At 41.6% G+C, this 15,753-nt stretch overlaps 1 protein-coding gene across 5 annotated transcripts; it reads right to left on the bottom strand.

The window, feature by feature from the left end:
• Positions 1–7,097: 7,097 nt before the first annotated feature.
• LOC146617542 (RNA 2',3'-cyclic phosphatase angel2-like) lies at positions 7,098–15,287 on the bottom strand. Of its 5 annotated transcripts, none has more exons than XM_085372351.1 (9): positions 15,085–15,287; positions 12,842–13,737; positions 12,155–12,366; positions 11,485–11,554; positions 10,527–10,957; positions 10,131–10,266; positions 9,042–9,111; positions 8,777–8,910; positions 7,098–8,124 (listed from the first exon to the last, which is right to left on the bottom strand). In XM_085372351.1, the coding sequence occupies exons 2-9, from the start codon at positions 13,728–13,730 to the stop codon at positions 7,961–7,963; spliced, it is 2,106 nt and encodes a 701-aa protein (XP_085228477.1). In that variant the 5' UTR covers positions 13,731–13,737; positions 15,085–15,287; the 3' UTR covers positions 7,098–7,960. The 5 variants fall into 5 exon arrangements, with proteins under 5 accessions (XP_085228477.1, XP_085228479.1, XP_085228478.1 ...); XM_085372353.1 differs by having other exon boundaries at positions 7,098–8,097; XM_085372352.1 differs by lacking the exon at positions 15,085–15,287 and adding an exon at positions 14,357–14,546.
• Between the last annotated feature and the right edge of the window lie 466 nt (positions 15,288–15,753).

Genomic DNA, 15,753 nt, shown 5'->3' with positions numbered 1-15,753 from the left:
AACAGCCTGTACTTGTAGCAGGTGCTGTTTTTGAAGGCCTTTGAGTTGTTTTCAAGTGCTCATACCATGTTTCTCCACTCTGACGCTAACTGTTCTGGTCTTGTTCCCAAACCTCTTCCGTCATGCTCGACTTCAGAAGATTGGAAAACAAAAAAAAAAGTTGGTTTAATTTCTATCAAATATTCAGCCAATCACCTAATTCGTGCATGCTTAAAGACTGATTGGTAACTCTCTGGCAACTTCCTGTCGCTAGGGAAAAATGCGCCTTCACTGACCAGCTGACGAGTGGTTGCTGGTGGTTGCCAGGTGAAATTGGTCACAAAGTTGCTTTGGTTGCTAGCAGATTCCCACGGTTGCCCATAGTTTGCATTGAGGACACAAACTTGCAATTACTCACCAAACAATAGTGGACCTAATTAATGACGAGGAGGTTTTCAGCGCACCACCATCTACCTCTTTGCAATCAGTATCACCTAACAACTGCAAACTGGTCGAGGGCTTTTTTCCAAAGAAGCGGTTGCTGAGGGTCACTGACTCTAGGCCTGTGTGATGGGGCGGCTAACAGTATTAAACTGTTCAGTAAAACTACCACTTTTTCCCCCCTGCAGCAGCTTTACACAGATCCACCAGTCCCTCTGAGAGGCACTGCTATACTGTAAAATGTACTATATCCTGTTCTTAAGTTCAGCTTTTCATAAATCAGCTTTACATTAAAAGTACTGTCACATTACAAAAAAACCCAAATCCTCCTGCAGCCACATTATTGCAACAGATGTCACAGCCATCATAGCCATCTTGATGGCCTAGAACAAGGACGCCGATCACAGACGTAGCCTGCTGTTGCATCCAGTAATTAAAAAAAAAAAAATAGAAATCTGTTTGTGCCACAGCTGCTGACACACTTAAACACATATAAATACAAACAGTCTGGTGGACTGTGACGCGTATCCACGCCAAGCTTCCAGTGCCTCAGCCGTGTCAGATAGAAATGTTTTTACTTTAATTACAACCTTGTATCTCTGCTTTGTGTTCGGGGGAGTTGCCCTCGTGTGTTCCACGAATAACGTGTCATTCACGCTGACCGCACGTTTTCCTTTCGTGTTTGGCTCACCGGTTTTATTCAGATGTTCTGTGAAAATAAGAAAGCAAAAAAAGCTGTTTTGTTTCCTGTTTTCTTGCCTGATTTTCTTTTTTTTCCTCTTTTTTTTTTTGTGAGCCTGTAAAGCGGACACGTTTACTTCGTGCTGCAAAGAACAAAGGGACAGGCAGCCTAGTTTGTGGCCCATGAAAAGCAAAAATAAGTGTGTCTGTGTGTGAAATGAAACTCCAGCTGCATATTTATCCAGTGATGAATTTGATTTAACAGCTCAGTGGACCGACTGGAGCCAATGGATCGGATTGATGAACACTGAGTTTGAGGAAAGTGCTCTAAAGAACACACACATGCACACTTCATCCAGATTTCCTGTGTAAAAACACAGTGTGAGGTTTTTTTTGTTTTTGTTTTATGGCAATCAATAGTGGGAGAAACTGTGAGCCCAGTGATCATTATTATTGTAAATCTCCTACTGTTACAGTGTGATTGGTCTTGATAGCAGCTGTTTTTATCAACAACTGTAGCAGCATGTGTTCTTTTAATAAATATTCTATGTTTTTAACCTTGTGGTCAAACTGATTAATAACAAATTAGTGACGGATTGATTAATAGATCCTTAAACCAGAAAACTAGCTAACGTTTTTTAGACTTGTCTGGCATGTCTTGGCAGCCAAATACAACTTGATGTAACTTGATCTCTTTATAAGGGGAACTGTTATGCTCATTTAGACTTTACTAAAGACTGTGTTGGACAACCACCTGTTTAAGCTGGTTTTATCCACATGTTGAAGAAGCACAAACATGGAGCATACTTGTCAAATGAGTTTAGTACAAGCATTTTTGGCTTCATACGCTCATCATCCACTTCATGAGGTATAGCTTCTTTGTGGTTCCTAAATTCTTCATGGCACAGATCCAACAAGTTTCTGGAAATATTCCTCAGAGAATTTGGTCCATATTGATGTGATAGCGTCACACTGTTGCTGCAGATTTGCTGGCTGCACATCCATGATGAGAATCTGTGTAAACTGTGGTAATAAAGAGATGAACATGGTCAGCAACAATAATCAGGTAGGCTGTGGTGTTTGTACAAAGGGAGCCAAAGTGTACCAAGAATATGTCTACAAACCAGCCCAGCAGCTAACAGAAGGCAGGATGGTTCCATGCTTTTATAATGTTTACACCATATCAGAATATCCTGCCATTTAAAAGTTGCAGCAGAAATCAGGACTCACCAGATGTTTTTCCAGTCTTCTACTGTACAGTTTTGGTGCACCCACGTGACTTTTAGTCTGAGTTTCCTGTTAGCTAACAGGAGTGGCACCTGTCCTGGTTTTCTGTTCTGGTTTGACGTGCTGTGTGTTCAGAGTTGCTTCTCTGCATACCTTGGTTGTGATGAGTGATTGTTGGACTTCCTGGTGAATGAACAGGGTTAATCTTAAAAGTAAGCATGCTCAATTACACAAGCATGTCTATCTGACTGAACGGTAGACTGGTTCATTGGCTGACTCAGTGCTAAATGTATGGAACAATTATGATTCATAATTATCTCAGAGAACATGTTTCACAAAATCCAGCAAAGCACAAAGCCCTCCAGCAATCTTGAAAAGCAAACAGCACGGGACCAACGTGATGCAGCGTTCATGAGGAAAGTGCGGGTAAGGCAAGAAAACAACAAAATCGGCACTTTCTCCTCTCCTGTTGAAGCACTGTTCAGCAGCTCAGCCCTACAAATCTGATCTCTGGTGTGAAGTTCAAAGCTAAACGCACTCGCAGCAAACTCTCCTTAAACTTTCAGGGAGAACAACAGAAAGAAGACAAACAGAGGGAAACTACAGTGTGTTCTTCCTCTTTAAGTGACGCTCCTGTGCACACCGTCGTACACCTCTGTGCTACACAGCCTTTTGATAAAATAATCTGCTTACGTTCCACTGCAGATGTGTGTGTGTTTCAGACAAGCACATGGAGGCAGCAGATTTAGAGAAATAATCCTTCATTTTTCAGCAGCAGCTCAGGGATTGGAAGGCAGGGGAGGTTCACCTCACTCAGCTTAATGTGATGTAATGTTTGTGTGTGAGCACAAAAACACTGTCACAGGGATCAAACTGTAGAGATGAGAAGCCAGCAGAGCTTTTCTCAATGTTATGAAAAAGAGAGGTCAGATTGGGTCTCTGGTTGGCCCTGGGTTTTTGATTTGTCCTTCCTGGGGGTCATGTGTGAAACCTTTTACTGTCCAGGACCACAAATCACATCAACCCAAAAAGTCCCTTTGCAACCTGTGCGGTCTTTTCAGAGCAAAAGTTCCCTGTTGAAACTGTGTTAAACTGACTTAAACCTTTCATCTGCAGCACCTCCTCAGATTACAGATTTGATTTTAGGACTGCTGCAACCCACACACGTTTCAAAGCCTTTTGGCTACAGGTACATTTCCTTGAAGATTCCAGAAATCTGCCGTATTGTTCAGGTGAGCTGAGGAGACAGGAGGCATGCAAGGGAGCTACCCTCATGAATGCCACACACAGTCAAAGCATTCACACTTCTTGAACTTCACATCCATGTTAACACTCAGCGAATCAAACCACTTTGGTAAATAGAATAGTTGTTTAAGGCAGTAATTATCAGGTTATGTACTGTTTAAAAATAAATGAATAAATAAGAGAAGACTCGATCATCTGTGAGAATGAGGTCCCAGCATCATTTAGAGAGGAGACGGGTGCGCCAGTAGCAGACCTGCCAGTTCCAGTCCTCTCCATCATGCTACATGCTGTTGGTCTGTGAGCATCTGTTCCACTGAGGGACATTCAGAACCTCAACTGTGCAACAATCTTGAAATTCCGGGCAGTTATTTTGAAACTTCGTCTGTATTAACTTTAATCACTGAACAAACACAAACAAATCTGTCCTAAAAAAAAGGCTCAGATTTAGCTGACTTCCCCTAAAATTAGGTTTTAAACACCTTTTCCAGTCAAAGTTGAACCAGAGACTCAAAGAATCCTGAACAGAAAAAAAAGATACAGAAAACATTTTATAAAACCTTACTTTGGCACAAAGTTAACAAGCATTTTAAGCTGCTTTTAAATCAGTGTTAACTATTCTATACATGCAGTTTTATGATATTATATTAAGGATATTAAATCATTTTGGTAGTGCTCAAAATACAGCATTTTAAGATGGTGACTTTTGCTTCTTGAAAGACTTTGGTTGTACCAGCAGTGCTGCAGCTCTCTCACAGACTTGTGAGTGCAACATCTCATATATCACACATACCTCAGCTCTAAGTCAGTTTTTAGTAATGAATTCAAGATGATTTTCAATCAAAAATCCACATAAACCTCTGAATCCATCATCGTCATCATCTTGCACCTCTCAACCAACCAAAACTGTGTTTATTCACCTGCCATCCACCTCATTTGTTTACAAGCACTCTGCTGCTGACATCTAGTGGCCAAAACTCAAACAACTCCAAAGACACCTGCCACAAGCTTGTTGGTATGCTGCTAAGAAATCTGATGGGCACAAACTTTTGTGCATCAGCAGCATCGGAGAAGACTCACAGAGGTCAGCTGTTGACAGAAGCTTGCTCATAAATGCTGCAGAAATCACCAATACCAACTCCACTTTGTATAATTTTCCTGATTATAATGTTACTCTCTGTAAACGGGCAAGTTTTGAAACCCGACCCCCGTCGACTCTGCAATAGGATGCAGAGAGGAGCCCTTGAAGCCTGCTGAGATCCAGCCGAGTGTCTTGCTGCAGTGCGGAGTGACGCTCAGAATATCAAAAGCTCTGCATCCTGAGCACACAGTGAACTGAGGTAAACGATGCAGCCATTTGTCACCATCGCACTCACGCTAATGTGGAAAGATGTGGGGCCTGTTATGCAGAGGCACACTCTGCGTCAAAAACAATTACACCAGCACTTCCATTAACAGCCAAAGAGGCAAGACTGTAGAGAAAAAAACAACTGTTTCCCACCAGGAGGACAAACAGCAGGATCCTAATTTATATGATTATTTCTCCAAGAACCAAATAACAGGGCAACAATGACATCTTCTATTATATATGGGCAAAAAGAAACATTAAAATAGTCTGAGAACATATTCCAAGATGCAGTAATCAGTATACACTGTGTGTACTACTTAGTGAACATCCTGGACAGTAAAGTACTGGCAGTCAGATTAAAGAGCAGTAAAGTTATTTTACTGTGGACCTGTTATCTGCAAAAAACAGTCTGTTACTGTAGAAGATGAACAGTAGGAAGGGCAATAAATTACTGTCAACCAAATGTTGTATAACACTTTTCATGCAGATTAGTGCAGAACAAACAGCACAACATGAAAATATGCAGTAAAAAGCAACTCAGTATCAATGAACACGAAGAAAAATTAAAGAATACAATAATTTTTAAAAATTGCCTACAAGTCTAATAAGAACACCTCAAATAAACTTGAGAACAACTAGAATATAGCATGAATTCGGCCACTTGTCTGTCTTGTTTATGACCATATATCAGTGTTTTTCCTTTTGCAGCACACAGTTATGCAATCTTGCTGTATGCAACATTTTAACAGCTACTCTGAATGCAGGCTGTAAGTTTCCTCCACGGGGGGGGGGGCTGGGAGGCAAAATGATGAAGCTGTAAACTGATGTAAATGGCCCGTATTTATATAACGCTTTACTAGTCCCTAAGGACCCCAAGGCGCTTTACATATCCAGTCATCCACACATTCACACACTGGTGATGGCAAGCTACATTGTAGCCACAGCCACCCTGGGGCGCACTGACAGAGGCGAGGCTGCCGGACACTGGTGCCACCGGGCCCTCTGACCACCACCAGTAGGCAACGGGTGAAGTGTCTTGGTGAAGGACACAACGACCGAGACTGTCCAAGCCGGGGCTCGAACCGGCAACCTTCCGATTACAAGGCAAACTCCCAACTCTTGAGCCACGAGTTGGCTTCAGTGACATCAAAGCCTCACTTTTCACATCTAGTTTCAAAACACCAAAATGGTGACAACGAAAACGTTGAACGCGAGGCTTCAAACAGGACTTTAGTAACCAATGAGTGGCACCACATGTTCACTTATTTCGTTTTTTCTTATTAGGGCAAAAAAGCCGATGGTAGGTTGACAAGATACATGAGCTAACTTAATACACCAAATGTATATCAACACATAACAACCACAACAACTAAAGTGTGTGACACAAAATAACAACTACCACATCATTTTCAAATTAATGGTTTGAATATGAGCAGTTACAGTCCAATGAGTCTGTTAAGCTAGCCCGAGAAAAACTACTGTAAAAAAACAAAACAAAAAGTGCTAAAGCTTTATTAGAAGTCAGTGTATAAAATGCAAAAATGATTGAAACCAAAGGTAAATGTAATAGAAAAAGAACTTTTATTTACAAAGTGTAAACTTCCAGCAAAAATCAACTCCTTAAAATGATACAAAAATACATCCAGTCTTTATTTTCAGTATTTACATGTGTGAAAATATGACACAAGACCGCTCCAGTAACAACCGACCATACTGATATTTATGCAGAATTAAAATTTAGAGTCCTCAGCGGACATATACATCCATGTTTTCCATATAACATCTTAATTTAACTATAAATAATTGAAATATATGAGAACTAGTTGAGTGCTGTATAGTGCTTAGTTTAATTTTTGGCACATTGTGAAATATAAGAGAAAATCATTACATGGCTGTGATGCAACCGACACAGGAGATATTTCTGAAGATCTTTAGAAATACAAGCTAAACTTTTATTTATATTTTGTTAGTTTTTAAAGGAGAATGAGCACCGTCTTGTTATCAAAAGAAAATGATCAAGTTTTCCAAATTAGCAGCACTACAGTAAACGTTCAGCTTTAAAAAGTGACTTAAAATCCATCCCTTCATCGATACAGCTCGAAAGGAAACATTAGTAAGAAAGAAAACTTTCTATTTATTAAAAAACAAAAGAAAGAAAATATGGTAAACATCTCTACATGGTGGGAAAAATGTCAAATTAAATATGTTACTACTGCTTTAAAATGATGATCATTTGGATGTTTAGAGATATGAACACGTTAATCATTTCAGGGGAAATCCAGACTGCCAGAATTCATTTTTTACTCATCATTTAAAGAACAAGACCTAAACTTTTAGTTAAAACCCCTGAACATAATGTGCAGGAAAACAACCGCCTGCTGGGGTTAAGAAATGGGACGCGCCACCATGCAGCAGGAAAAACAAGAAAAGCTTTAACATAATTACTTTTTCCTGCCTGAACAAAAAAAATAAATTAAACTAAGAAAAAAAAATGTTATTTTAGAAAGATACCTCTCCTTACGCTTCAAGCTCCTCCCACCACATAAGCATCCCCACTCTCTCAGGTGAAAGTCCTCTGCACAAAGCCATTTAGCAAGTGGGTCTCATTTCATAAGCAGACTTAAACATTTTGCCACTTAAAGATGGGGCATTTTTGGAGAAAACATCACAAATTATAATTTAAGTGGTTCAACGGGGATTTAGGCTCCTCCTCTACCTTCTGTTTGTTTTTCATCCCATAACAAGACATGAAAAGTAATAATAGTATAGATGGGTAGAAATAGTATCAATAGTTTAATCACAAAAAAATAGAGAAAAATAAATATTGTTGTAACTCCGTGAAGCAATCTGTATGAAATCATTAATTTAACTTGCAGCCACTCTTGGAGAGGACTTGAAAAGGGTTTTCCCTTTTAATAATAAAATCACATACTGAATTAAACACCCCAGCATTTAATGTTCATCCTGTTTTTGTTGTTTATGTGGGGAAGAAACTGCAGATTCCTTGAACATTCCTACTTTCCTCAGTGGACCTGCAGCGCTTCAGCACCAAATGCGGAAACGAGCGAGGAGAGGGAGATGGTCCGATGAGTGCCGATGGTTAGGCAGGCCGTTGACTTCCTCGAGCTCCGCCTGGCCGACCAATGACAGCCTGCCCAGCAGCTGGAGGCCCCGCCCACCTGGAAGTGAGGGAGGTGGAACGAAATCTTTCAGAGAAAAAGGACAGAGGGAAAAGAGAGAAACTGAATTAAAGAGATTAAAGATTAAAGAAGAAGCAGAAGGAATTCAGAGATAGTGGCTTCCAGCAGGTATTACTTAATACAGCTTTAAGATCTTACTGTTTGAAAAGTCACCAGTGACGGTATGGTAACATAAAGACAAATAAATGAATTAACCCATAAAAAAGTAGGAAATCGACTCCATTTAAACAGCACATCTCATTTTTAAGCCACTCCAAGCAGAGAAACAACAGTCACCCTTTCACATTAACTCATACAGAAGTTTTTTATTTCTCACGCCTCTGTCACAGTTTTGAGGGTTCAGTGTCAACAAAGGACATTTGGATATGGAAGCTAAAAACAGCCATAAAGGCACATTCAGCAGCAGTAGTGAAAGGGTTTGTACATGTAAAGGATTTAACAGCCTGCTCAATCTATTAACAGCCTTTTAGAGACATTTGTTCCCAGACGGACCCATGATCATCTACAGAAAGCATATTATTGCCAATATAGACGCTTACAGCAATTAAAGGAAATGTACCTATCTTTAAAGTCTGAGATTTTAAAAGACTTAAATACTAATAGAAATACTAAAGAAAATCTGACCTTTGTGTGTTTGTGTGTTTGTGAGAGAGCGTACCGGGACTATACAGGATGTAATCCACTGTCAGGGCCGTGCGGGAGTGACAGGTGGTGATCTCAGGTCTCCTGTCAGGCATCAGGTGATGTTGATAAGACGACTGCAGCTTCAGGCTGTGCTCGATCCTCCACGCTCTGCATACGCGTGGTTAGAGAGAGTTTGTCCATTTTTATTATGGCGACAACCAGCTTTTCAATTACTGAGAACTAAAAAGGCAGAAATGAAAGGAGGAGGGAGTGACGAGAGAAGGACGGCGAGACTTTACCTGCTGAATTCATAAGCAGCTTTGGCAGCGAGATCCTCCACACTGAGATTAGAGATCGCTCCCTCTACAGCTGACGGAGAGAAAAGGACAGGCGGTTGTTAGTGACGAGGTTCAACACACTAATCACTAAACTCTATTAACATCTCTCAGGCAAACTGGCGACAATCCAGGACAACATGAGTAACTTTCTAAGCAAAGTCTGAATAAAAGATTAAACAAATGGAGATCAAAGTCAAACCTGCCTAATCACGTGCTGCACTGCGAAGTGGATGTTAAATTAAATGCAGGTTAAGCTTTGGAGGCCTGAATTTTTCTAGACATCATCCGATAGAGAAGCACACATAATTACACTTATTATTTTAAGTACATACATATGTTCATACCGACAAAAATGGCTATCTGGAGTATACCAGTACAGGCATGATGTACTCATAATGGTCAGAAAATTGGAAGTGGATGGTTGGACACTTTGTGCCCTCAATAGCTGAAGGAGAGGAGAAAAAAAAAGCAAACCATTGATACAGTTCTATATTATTAGAGGATTCGCTATATTTTGATTTCTAATAAGTCCTTTGAGACAGAGCTAAACGCAGCCACAGGGAGTCCACGAGCCAGTGCACTACTAGCACCAGTCTGAGGCCTGGATAAACAGGCAGGGTCGAGTCAGGAAGATCATTCAGTGTAAAATCATCGAGAAGTAGCTCTTCGACTTGAACCATTTCTCACACTTTTTGCACACTAAGCAGCTGATTATGTAGCGTGCACAGTGTACTACTGGAAGTGCTTTCAGACACCTTGCGTCTTTAACCTGCCAGCTCACGAGCACACAGTGATGTGGGATTTCTGACAGCACCGTATGAGAAAAGAGCAGAAACTGCAAGTGGTCGTCAACTATCCTGCCGGCTGCATGTTCCACTCAGGCATCTCTCTCACGTAAACCAGGCACGATATGCCCTGAAGTGCAGCTGACGCAAACCGACTCCCACTGTGCTCTAAGTGTGAGAAACCACCTCTCTGAACAACGAGCCGGCTGGAATCTTTTGACTTTTTCCAGAATTCTTTTGAGAAAACAGCTTTTCCAAAGTTTACCTGTAGGGCTGGTGGGCGAGGTCTCAGCACTAGCTTTGTTTTCATACTGGCACTGATGGGTTATTCCCAGGCTGGGAGACCAGATTGGAGACATGAGGAGACGCTGACCTCTGGGACTGTTTTCCTGACCTGACACCTACACAAACACCCAGAAAAGAAAAGGGGGAAAGAAAAACAAAACGGAGAAGTGAGTGTTGGGGATTGAAGCATCGAGTATTTCTTTTTTTGATGAGTGGGAAATGGACACTGTGAGGCGACAGAAACCAGGCAAAAACAAATTGGATTTACTGAACTGAAAACCACAGATGACAGTTTTGCATGAATGACCATCAACGACCAGAATGTCTACTAACTATAAGTTAATTGATCAGTTTGTGAGTGGCACAATATTCTCACCATGCCAATCTGCATTCCACTATACTGCAGGCAGCCTGTGGTCAGGAAACTGTACAGTGGACTCCAGGGAGCAGAGTTAAAATCCCCACATAAAACCACTGGGTTAACCTGCCCGTTTGGGAGGCGGGACAGTCGGTTGATCTCAGCCAATAAGATTGCCAGCTGGGCCAGTTTGATGTCACCTCGCCGGGGGTTGTAGAGAAGGTGGGTGTTGGCGACACAGATGAATGAGGAGGGATTTAAATGACTGAAGCTCTTGTTAGGTTGCAACAGCACAACCAATCCCACGTTGTCTCGGTCGAGGAGGGTGTCGCCGGGCCGGAAAAACTCGACGGGATTGGAGGAGAGGAGGGAGAAGCGGGAGGTTTTGAAGACAACGGCACAACCGTCTGGTTTCTTTCCTGTCCGCTTTTTATACTCACAGTGATAACCTGACAAACACACACAAAGATGGGTTATTATATTAAAAATATCATGAATAAATGACAAAGAAATATCACAGACAGAAACAATCAAATTATATCAAATTTTACCACAGCAAAAAGGCCTTAAACCTGGGCTGGCTCTTATATATTGCTTTTCCCACCAGCTCAGCATGCTTTATATAACATTTCAACCTCAGAAAACACTTTAATGATGAGTTTTCAGATCCATCTGAAGTAAAATAACCAATAAAGCAGGTTGTGAATTAGGGTGTGACAGTGAAACTGAGTTTGTGATCAGACTCACAACTCAGAAGATCGATTAAAAAAAAAAGAGAAATGAAATGAAAGGAGCAAAATGCTCGAGTCTCGACTCCGAAAAGCAGTGAGTGGCAATAACGTCGCTTTACCCATCTTTAATATACAGTCTGTTTGCACTAGTTAGGGAAGATTTATCTGTCTTCACTTTTTTTGTCTTTCACTTTTAACGGCCCTCCCAAGCACACACATGTACACACAAAAATGAGCAGCAGTACCTAGTGCCTGGAGAGCAGGCTTAATCTGGTTTTCATAGTGGTCCTCCTGCACTTCCTGAAGACACAGGATCTAAAAAAAAAAAACAACAACAAAAAAACCTCTCATAAATTTATGATGAAGAGCCAAAAGTATATGGACACGTTTACCAACACCCTTCTGTGCATTTTGCTGTTTTCTGGTGGTTTGCAACTCCTATTAATGATGCAGCACAATGACTTTGAACCACTGTGTGTTACAAACTCTGTGGCAACAATTTCACTTCTGCTTTAAATGGGCTTAATCGATACGTTAATGTCAACTCCAAATAACCTAGGATAAAGGATCCAGTGCAGCCTATAAGTTTTGATAAGATGAGTAACAAGATATTTAAAAGATCAGGATGCACAGCCTGTAACTTGTGATGGCCAAACTCCTAACAGGTTTTACTGAATGTAACTCTCTAAACTTAAGCACAACAGAAGTAAAAGAGAAGAGTCATCATTACAAGTGGAATGAATAAACTCTCCCCAAAAAATGAACACTTGATTAGTTTAATTGCCAGTAACCAGTAGATAATATGTTCCTTTTATGGCCCAGCCCAGGTTTACCACTGAACATCAGGGCAAAACTTCCTCCTGAGACCATTAAACTATACGTATTAATACGTTTTATGACACTGCATCCCCTCACATCAGCATTGTGGTGCTGGATCTCTGCCAGTAGGTTATGCAGTCGGTATTCCCAAGGCAGGACGTCCGGGTCACAGTGTCGGTACAGGTAGGCATTGTCCTCCAGAAGCTGCTGGGAGAGGATGTTGTAGGACATCACCGAGAAGTCAAAGACTGAACTGTCGCCTGGTGGGTGGAGGTCAGTGCTGCAGGACTCCCAGTGTCTTTGAAGAGCTGAGGAGAGATGAGACAAATGGAGAGCTGGAAATATAATCTCTAAATATGAAGAAATAGAATCTGCAGCCAGAAGACAAGAATTAGCCATTTCTGTGTGCAATTTGCTTTTAGTCTGAATTGTATTGACCAGTTAATTACACTGAAACAGGCACCGTCTCCATGCAGGTTCACAGCCTGTTTTGAACACAAAAGTAGGGTTGAATCTGTCAAAATGTCCATTTCCAAACCACAGGCCAGATTGCTGTTCTGGTCTTTGACATGATTCAGCTGCTTTCCCCAAAAAGGGTTCCCACTGTGGGACAGACAGGACCTCCACCTTTGCTTTTACTTGGACTTTTTCAGATTTAGATTATTGCTCTGTGGAGGGAAAATTTCCTAGCTGATCTCTTAATGGAGACTCTGCTTCCAACATGTTTTCAAGCAGCAGAAAAGACACATCAAAACTGTAATTATACTTAACAAAAGGACTCACATTTCACAGCCCTTCTTGGTGGAGAGGGCTGCGTGTTTCCTCCAGGTACCTGCCCCAGGTTTGAGGGGCAAGTGGTGCTGCGAGGCTGCCCTCCATCACTACATCCATCCCTCTGCTGCTCTGAAGTCCCTTTTGTGTCCCTGTGAGGCCCATCCAGCTCCTGAGACCCCCTCCCTTTGAACCATTGGTTGGGTTTGTGCATCACTGGCTGTGATTCTTTATGTCCTTCTTGCTGATGATGATGATGATGACGATGATAGTGATCTCTGTCTGCACTCTCTCTTCGCTGTCTGTCTTTAGTCTCACTTTTAGTCCTTTCCACATTTTTATCTCTGCTGGTTTCCCCTCTGACATCTTTCCCGACATTATTCTTCACTCTGTCTTTAGTTCCATCGTTGAAGTGGTGACTAGATCGAAGGCTGCCATCTTTTCTGGAATCTAGGTGATGGTGCTCCCTCTTGGACCCTCCCTCCTTACCCTCTGTTGCTCCTCCTCTGGGTCCCTCCTTTTCTTTATTTTGTTCTTTTCTTTCCTCTCCACTCTTCCTCCGTTTGTAGGGCGGCCCTCTGTCTCTGTCGGGGAACTCCATCAAGTGGTCTGCAGAGGTGTGGAATGAGCGGCAAGCACCAAAGTCACCAAGGTTGATGTTCAGGGGGTGTAATGCCCTGTGAGTGAAAGATTCAAGGGCAGACGGGTGGGAGTGGGGAAGTCGAGAAGGCCAGGGTGGAAACCCTGGCACCGACCACCATGGATGAGGGGTGGGAATGAATTGGGGAAGGAAGGAGGACGCAGAGGAATCAGTGTTGCTCTTGAAGCGGGCCTGGGAAAGAGCAGGAAGACTGCAGGGTGGGAAAGATGAGCTCAAAGAGCTCAGCCGGCGAAGGAACATGGGATGACTGGAGGGAGACATTAGGGGGGGGGGAATCAATACACGGAGCCGATGTCTGCAGGTTCTCAGTTGTGAGAATTTGCTATTTTTACATCCATATGTCTTTTATCTAACTGCAGGTTAGATTAAATGATAAAAAAAAAATTTCTGCCAGTTAGATTTAAGGATAACTTATTGTCTGAAATAACACGATGAGAGAATGATCTAAGTGGAGGCAAAAATTACTTTCAAAACCATATATTTAGTTTAAAATCGCAAAATTAACTGGCAAAAAGCCCAGGGGTGTCCAAGAACATGTTATCAAAACTGTTATATGAACTCTTCATTAAACATGCAACTTTCTAGCTGCTTTGTTGAAATGACAGCTACCAGAAGCAGCGATGGCTAAGCTAGTTGCTAACTACCTGCTGCTTCCCTGGTTGTTTTGGAGCACTTCTAGTTAAAACTGATGTGTGTTTAAATGTGGATTACACAACAAACGAGTAGACGAATACTAAAAGGACGAATCACCAATCAGAAGTTGACGTTGCGTTTGTTATAAATGATTTCAACCGCATTGAAAATTAACAGAACTCAAACACTGTGATTCGTTTTTAACCCGGAGCTGCTAGCTCACGTCGACTTACGTGTCGTCATCGGCGACTTTGTTTAAGCCTCAGCTTGGGTGCATTTTCAGACACAACGAGATAACAGGATGGAAGTTTCGACCTTTGAGTTTGAATCTGCAGTCAGATCAAGACAAGTCGAGTCCCCGAAATCCTACGTAACTAAACGTAAAAACAAAGCGCGGAATGAGGCGTTGGCTTCATGTACCGTCAGTATTTTCGTCAAATCCAACAGGGACAACATACGGCGCAGATTTTGTGTGCTAACGTACCAGTGTAGCTACAAAAAAGGTGTGTCAAATATTAAAGAGTGGGATGACAGCTAACGAAACAAACACTCCGCTTTTACAGAGGAATCTTGCTCTTTGCCAAAGCTGGTTGCGCAACTCCCAACATTTTCAAGGCTACATAAATGCATCACCATCACTCTCGCATGCGTCTCTTTCTCGCGCTGGATGTTGTAGTCTTTTACTTGAGTTAGTTAACAGTGAGTGATATGGTTCAAACTATTGAAGGTACTACAGACAACCGGGTACGGTGCGGAAAGTGGTCCGGGTGCAACGTAACTTACCATTGCTTATACATTTTTATCGAGCGCATTATGAAATGTCACTTCAAACGTTGAGGTTATCAGTTATAAAAGCGATAGCGACTCATTATTAAAGAAACCCGTGAATTATGTCAACAGCTAGGATTCTTTATTGAAAGCGCCGTGAATGAAGAATTAAAACAAAGGTCATTGTACTTACGTAAAAGCGAGCCTCTCGAAGACAGCGGTGTCGTTTAAAGCCTCTTTAAACACAAAATGTCACCTTCCAGTCTGTGTCATTTTCTGTTATAATGCGTCGTTGAAATCTGAAATAGAGCTGTCTTGTGTCGGAGTAATAGTTTGCTGAGTGTGGCTAGAGAAGCAGTGGTTTGTTAGAGCTGAGGAGTGGGCACAGAGGCAATGAACGGTATCTCTCTCTCTCTCTGTGTGTGTGTTTGGACAAACAAACCCTGCCTCGTTCCAGTTTTGTTCCCCAGTTTTCACAAATGAAGAATTTTCTAGCTAATTTTCAGATTTGGAGTACTATGGTGTCAGCACAAAAATCGTCCCCATGTGTATATTCACAGAATTTTTTTGAGTTACATGAAGGCTCGTGTAAACGGACGGAGAGCCTAATGATGCATTTAAAACTCGAAAATCTGGGCAGTACGGACCATTGTGTGTTGACAATGGTCTGTGTTCATGACAAGAAACTTCTTAAAGCAGACAAAGAAACTTAAACCAAACAGAATCAGAATCCTTTTGTCATGAATTGTTTAATTGTCATTAAACATCAAAGATTCAATGAAATTAGAAGCAGCTACATGGTAGTAGCATTTAGAATAAATTAGAAAAAAAAAACCCAATAAAAACAAGAATACCAACTATA

Source organism: Diplotaxodon limnothrissa, linkage group LG15 (genome assembly GCF_057381915.1).
Source record: "Diplotaxodon limnothrissa isolate DT_005_m linkage group LG15, D_limnothrissa_male_GT1.1, whole genome shotgun sequence".
NCBI classification, from domain to species: Eukaryota; Metazoa; Chordata; class Actinopteri; order Cichliformes; family Cichlidae; genus Diplotaxodon; species Diplotaxodon limnothrissa.
This window is presented reverse-complemented; position numbering and strand designations above follow the sequence as displayed.

Excerpts from the sequence above, each read along its gene's own strand:
- LOC146617542 (XM_085372350.1), bottom strand. The coding sequence starts at position 13,751 with ATGTCTCCCTCCAGTCATCCCATGTTCCTTCGCCGGCTGAGCTCTTTG. Across the intron at positions 10,958-11,484 it reads GCCTGCTCTCCAGGCACTAG|GTTATCACTGTGAGTATAAA; the intron begins GTACTGCTGCTC and ends TGTGTTTGTCAG. Across the intron at positions 8,911-9,041 it reads GCTGCTTATGAATTCAGCAG|AGCGTGGAGGATCGAGCACA; the intron begins GTAAAGTCTCGC and ends ACGCGTATGCAG.